The sequence below is a fragment of the Perkinsus marinus genome (genome assembly GCF_000006405.1).
Source record: "Perkinsus marinus ATCC 50983 genomic scaffold scf_1104296975060, whole genome shotgun sequence".
NCBI lineage: Eukaryota > Perkinsozoa > Perkinsida > Perkinsidae > Perkinsus > Perkinsus marinus.
In genome coordinates this window covers 1-4,801 of record NW_003200888.1, presented here as the reverse complement: position 1 = coordinate 4,801, position 4,801 = coordinate 1, and the positions used below count along the sequence as shown (strand labels likewise).

The 4,801-nt window shown below is 45.9% G+C and overlaps 3 protein-coding genes across 3 annotated transcripts; 1 reads left to right on the top strand and 2 right to left on the bottom strand.

Annotated features, from left to right (window-relative positions):
- Positions 1-85: 85 nt before the first annotated feature.
- On the top strand, positions 86-2,147 carry Pmar_PMAR013155 (protein nucleolar, putative; the record flags this gene model as incomplete). Its single annotated transcript, XM_002765706.1, has 10 exons — positions 86-155; positions 212-366; positions 406-519; positions 572-682; positions 727-1,024; positions 1,067-1,273; positions 1,330-1,489; positions 1,532-1,651; positions 1,701-1,805; positions 1,859-2,147. The coding sequence occupies 10 exons, from the start codon at positions 86-88 to the stop codon at positions 2,109-2,111; spliced, it is 1,593 nt and encodes a 530-aa protein (XP_002765752.1). The 3' UTR covers positions 2,112-2,147.
- Positions 2,148-2,316: 169 nt separating this feature from the next.
- Pmar_PMAR013154 (glycoprotein FP21 precursor, putative) lies at positions 2,317-3,117 on the bottom strand (the record flags this gene model as incomplete). The annotated part of the gene is made up of 6 exons (XM_002765705.1): positions 2,317-2,352; positions 2,399-2,488; positions 2,533-2,607; positions 2,669-2,794; positions 2,880-2,984; positions 3,040-3,117. 6 exons carry the CDS (start codon positions 3,115-3,117, stop codon positions 2,317-2,319), a joined length of 510 nt encoding a protein of 169 aa, XP_002765751.1.
- Positions 3,118-3,194: 77 nt separating this feature from the next.
- On the bottom strand, positions 3,195-4,163 carry Pmar_PMAR013153 (glycoprotein FP21 precursor, putative). Its single transcript, XM_002765704.1, has 6 exons — positions 4,090-4,163; positions 3,887-3,991; positions 3,701-3,826; positions 3,534-3,608; positions 3,389-3,478; positions 3,195-3,293 (listed from the first exon to the last, which is right to left on the bottom strand). The coding sequence occupies exons 1-6, from the start codon at positions 4,150-4,152 to the stop codon at positions 3,258-3,260; spliced, it is 495 nt and encodes a 164-aa protein (XP_002765750.1). The 5' UTR covers positions 4,153-4,163; the 3' UTR covers positions 3,195-3,257.
- Between the last annotated feature and the right edge of the window lie 638 nt (positions 4,164-4,801).

Genomic DNA, 4,801 nt, shown 5'->3' with positions numbered 1-4,801 from the left:
AGAGGGTAGAAGGGGTGAGAGGTATGAGTTGGTGTAATGGAGTTGTTCTCTGTATAGGTGTGTTGCCCGTCAAGAGGCCGTATCTATGATACCAGCACTCTTCGCTAAAATAGATAGGCCTGATCTCACAGTCATGGATATGTGTGCTGCTCCTGGTATAATAATATTCGACATGCTAGTGGCTGAGCTGATTGGCAGCTGCTGTTATTAGGTTCTAAGACATGTCAGATGATAGAGTCTTTGAGTAACACCAGCAATAACAGCAGCAGCAGTAGTTCATCATGCTCTCCTGAGTTCTCCATCCCAGAGGGCTTAGTGCTTGCTAATGATATAGAATGGAAGCGGGCCAATATGCTAGCCCATCAAGTAATCCCCCAACTTGATATGCAAACAGAAGTGGTTCAGGTCCTGCGATTGAACTCTCCTGCTTCTGGAGTTGTCAATTTCGATGCATCCTGTTTCCCAGTACTCTGGGACGAGGAAGGGAAGCAGGTCCTCTTCGATAGAGTTCTTTGTGATGTAGGCCACTAGCAGGGTCACTACCATTGTTGTTGAGGACAATTGGTGACAGGTCCCATGCACAAGTGATGGTACTATGCGTAAGAACCCTGACATCTGGAGGGAGTGGAAGACTGGCAACAGCATTGCTATCCATCATAGGCAGTTCCGTATCTTACTCCGGGTACTCCTGTACTGCTTAGCGACTCGTTCAAATTTGTCGTGTAGGGATTGGAGCTCGCCAAGCCTGGCGGTAGAGTGGTATACTCAACCTGTAGTCTTAATCCCATCGAGGACGAGGCAGTGGTTGCTGCTGCCCTGGCCAACTTCAATGGCAAAGTGAAGTTGGTTGCGGGACCAGCCGTTGGTAATGCTACTTATAGTATCGCTGCTCCTCGTGGAGAGATGTATTCAGGCGGACGACCTGGCCTATCAACCTGGACTGTTTCCCCACCTGGTGATGCCGCTACCCATATTGATAAATATGAGGATACTCCTGATCAATATAAAAAGAAGATGTTATCCAGTAAGCCCTACTGCCATCCTCTCTTCTCTATTCTATTATCAGGCATGTGGCCTCCTACTGACGATTCCATCAAGGCCCAACTACATCATTGCCGACGCTTCTTCCCTCATGATATCAATGCGGGAGGCTTCTTCGTAGCAGCTTTTGAGAAGGTGTCTGACGACGCTGTCGATTCTAATGAGGAGTCAGCAGCCACTGACAAGCCTGCTGCCGAGCAGCGTCGTGGAGGCCGGCCTGTTGCCGTTGATGGTGCGATAACCATGCTCCATGCCTGTACGCATCGTCGTCATCATCATCTCATTCAGCCAAGCCCATTTGTAAGGAGTACTACCCGTGCCCGAAAGAGTCCCTGGATACCATACGAGAGTTCTATGGCATTACCGAGGATATGCTGCCTAGCGAGCTACTCTGGTGTAGGAAGGATCAGCCTAAGAAGGTGTTCCTTCTCAGTAAGGCAGCGATGAAGTAATATACATACACTTTTCTAGCCTTATACCGAACGCTCAGGATGGTGAAGGCCAAGACGAGATCACCCTTCCGAGTAGCTAATCTGGGTGTACGCGCCTTCCAATTGGTGGAAATTAAGCATCCCAAGGATGAGAACGCTATAAAGGGACCTCCTAATTGGTACTACCTCCTCCTACTCTACTCTCACAAATCTACTCGATTTCCCCAGGCGTATTGGACAAGATGGTGCCCCTGCTCTTCTACCATTATTAAATAGAGTTGCTGAGGATAAGAGGCAAGTGATCGAGATACCTAGCCTCGAGGCTCTAGCCCAGTAATAACCACACATGATAGCTCGAGTACCACTCAATGCCTGATGCTATTCAGGTTACTCGATAGGAAAGAAGCAACTTTAGAGGAACTAGGATGTGGTGATAAGAAGACGATGAAGCCAGGTGGGGTGATAGCCACACTGCCCTCTTCTTTTGCTGTCCATGGCGGTACTGTGGCCGTAGCCTGTATGCTAGCCCAGAGTGGCAAGGTCCAATGCTATATGGACAAGCTCCAAGCTGGAGCATTACTACAAGCAGTGAGGGATGCTATAAAGAAGGCTTCTCAAGGGGATGTACAGCAGAAATGAGCTTAATCTACCAACTAGTCCTAGTGGCTACTGACGTTATCTCATACGTATCTACTGTTCAGCTATTGATGATATTGCGTTATCAATCTAGACTGTTGGACGAACGATTGTTATTGGACTAGCATCATTGTGCCCTTCCACTGGCATTTACAAGTAACATCCATAGAGTTTTGTGCACACTGAAAAACTGTCACTAAGATTATCCCTACGCATCTTCACACCATTTATTCTCCTCACGTAACTGAAGTGGAAGTAACTCGTTTACCCCAACTAGCAACTGGTACTACGTGTGCTTCTTCCTCGGGAGTAAAGTCGTTAACGATGTTGAACTGCTGACGAATCTCCTCGGTAGTCTTCCCCTTGATCATCGATGCAACCTCGACAACGACTATAGACAGACTATAGGATGAAATGGAACTACCTTAGCACACGTTAGATCGAGTAGAGGCTTGATGTCCATATAGTTGGCAGCCAGGATGAGCTCGAACAGCATCTCCTACAATGATATCGTTATTGAATATTACTAATACTGAACGCTGTATCCTCCACAATACTACCTGCTCGATGTTGACATAATCACAGTCCCAATCGCTGACGCCACATTCTGCCAAGTTAGTAGATTTCAATGGTTTACTTATCTCGTCGGGTGGATTGCTCTCATGGTGCTTGCAATACTCGATCACCTACATTATAGCAATACCATCTAGAAGGCGGCTCCTCCCACATAACAATAAGCCTTCTCTTCCCCGTTATCAAAGGGAGTATTACCTTAGCCAATATAGCAGTCTTAACATTAGGTAAGGGTATCTCCTCGTCGACACCGCCATCCTCTACCATATTCTGGATTAAATTCGACATACATGCGACATTGGTCTGACATCACACCCTACATAATACCCGACATCCATATGATGCTATATAATATTACCGGAACATCAAAGACCTCGCCTTGAGAGGATCTCAACTTCACTGTTTCCCCGTCAATAGTGCTTCCCACAGTATTCATACACCACAATACAAAATGTACAACTGTATCCGAACAAGCCTATAACTACTGATACTAAACGAGACACCCGGGATAACGAAATGCTGAGTATATGTGATATTCTAATCACGTCGTGATCCAAGCAGGTGCAGGTAATGATATCACGCGTCCTCACACCACTTATTCTCTTCTCGAACCTGAACATGCGACAAGTAGTCACGTCATCCAAGAGGAGTACGCAACGAACAACAGACTATGATAAAACGGAATCGAACACTCCACTAAGATTTACCTCAGCCTCCTCTTCCGGAGTAAAGTCGTTGACGATATTGAATTGTTGGCGAATTTCCTCTGGTGTCTTGCCCTTTATCATCGATGCAACCTACATACGATGCTTCCACGACAGTATATGACATGACAGTATGAGTACGAATTACCTTAGCGCATGTTAGGTCCAACAGAGGCTTGATGTCCAAATAGTTCGCAGCTAGAATTAACTCGAAAAGGATCTCCTAACAGGGCATAGTATGGTAAGTACCACTAGGACCAATGAGCACAGCAAGAGTGTGAAGATAGGGTCGTCAAGGCTATGCAGCAGCCCTACCTGTTCGATGTTCACAAATTCACAGTCCCAATCACTGACCCCACATTCCGCGAGACTCGTTGACTTTAACGGTTTAGTTATCTCATCAGGGGGGTTCTCCTTATGATGCTTGCAATACTCAATTACCTGTAATGGTCGTACTTCCGACTCTAGACGGTGATACGTGGGGTTATTCTCAACAATTACCTTAGCCAATATAGCAGTCTTAACATTAGGTAAGGGTATCTCCTCATCTACACCGCCATCCTCTACCATATTCTGGATCAAATTCGACATACATGCTACTGCCGACTGAAAAGATTAATGTTAATTTCAATAATATAAAACAGCGGGTGACAAGCTATATCTCGACAGTATTAGGTAAGGGGTAGTGTTGACAGTATTACTACCTCAACCTCGAAGACCTCTCCTTGAGATGAGCGAAGGTGAATCATCTCAGTGGAAGATGCCATGGTGATAGGGGGGCGACACTGATAACATCACCCTAACATCTAGAGTTACGTCGAAGCATCGCTCCGCCGTCGCCCAAGAACGCAAGATCCTCCACCTATTAGCCACGAGCCTGATGGTAGTCCATACAACACCATCTATGAATGGTATATCGCAGGCTATCGATACTATGATACACAATAAGTTATGTGCAGTAAACCCTCATGAACCAGGATGTGCTGCTACTCATCCTTTTGGAGGTGGTCCTCTACACATAGTTATTTGGTGATGAGTGTGGATATAGATACCTTACGTAATCGTCATGTATGGTGGGGTTATGGTAAGGGAGGTCTACAAGAGGCTAGAGTTATTACTATATTAATACGGCTCTATACTGTAGTAGATGGTTCCTCAATCAGGGGTATCCTGCCATGGAAGGACAGTGTGAAGGAGTACAGCTGATCCCAATTGATAAGGTCGCTGATACTAGTGTACTTCGGACGATTCAAAGTAATACGCCTTATGAGGTAATATCAACTAGCTACCTCGTATTGCCGGTTGGATGAGCAGTAGATACGGCTCCATCAGCATGCTCTCAGCTCACTGTCATATTTTATCTTGTCGCTATTGCCGGCATACCCTCGTCTAATGTCTATATCTACTTTCCTGTCT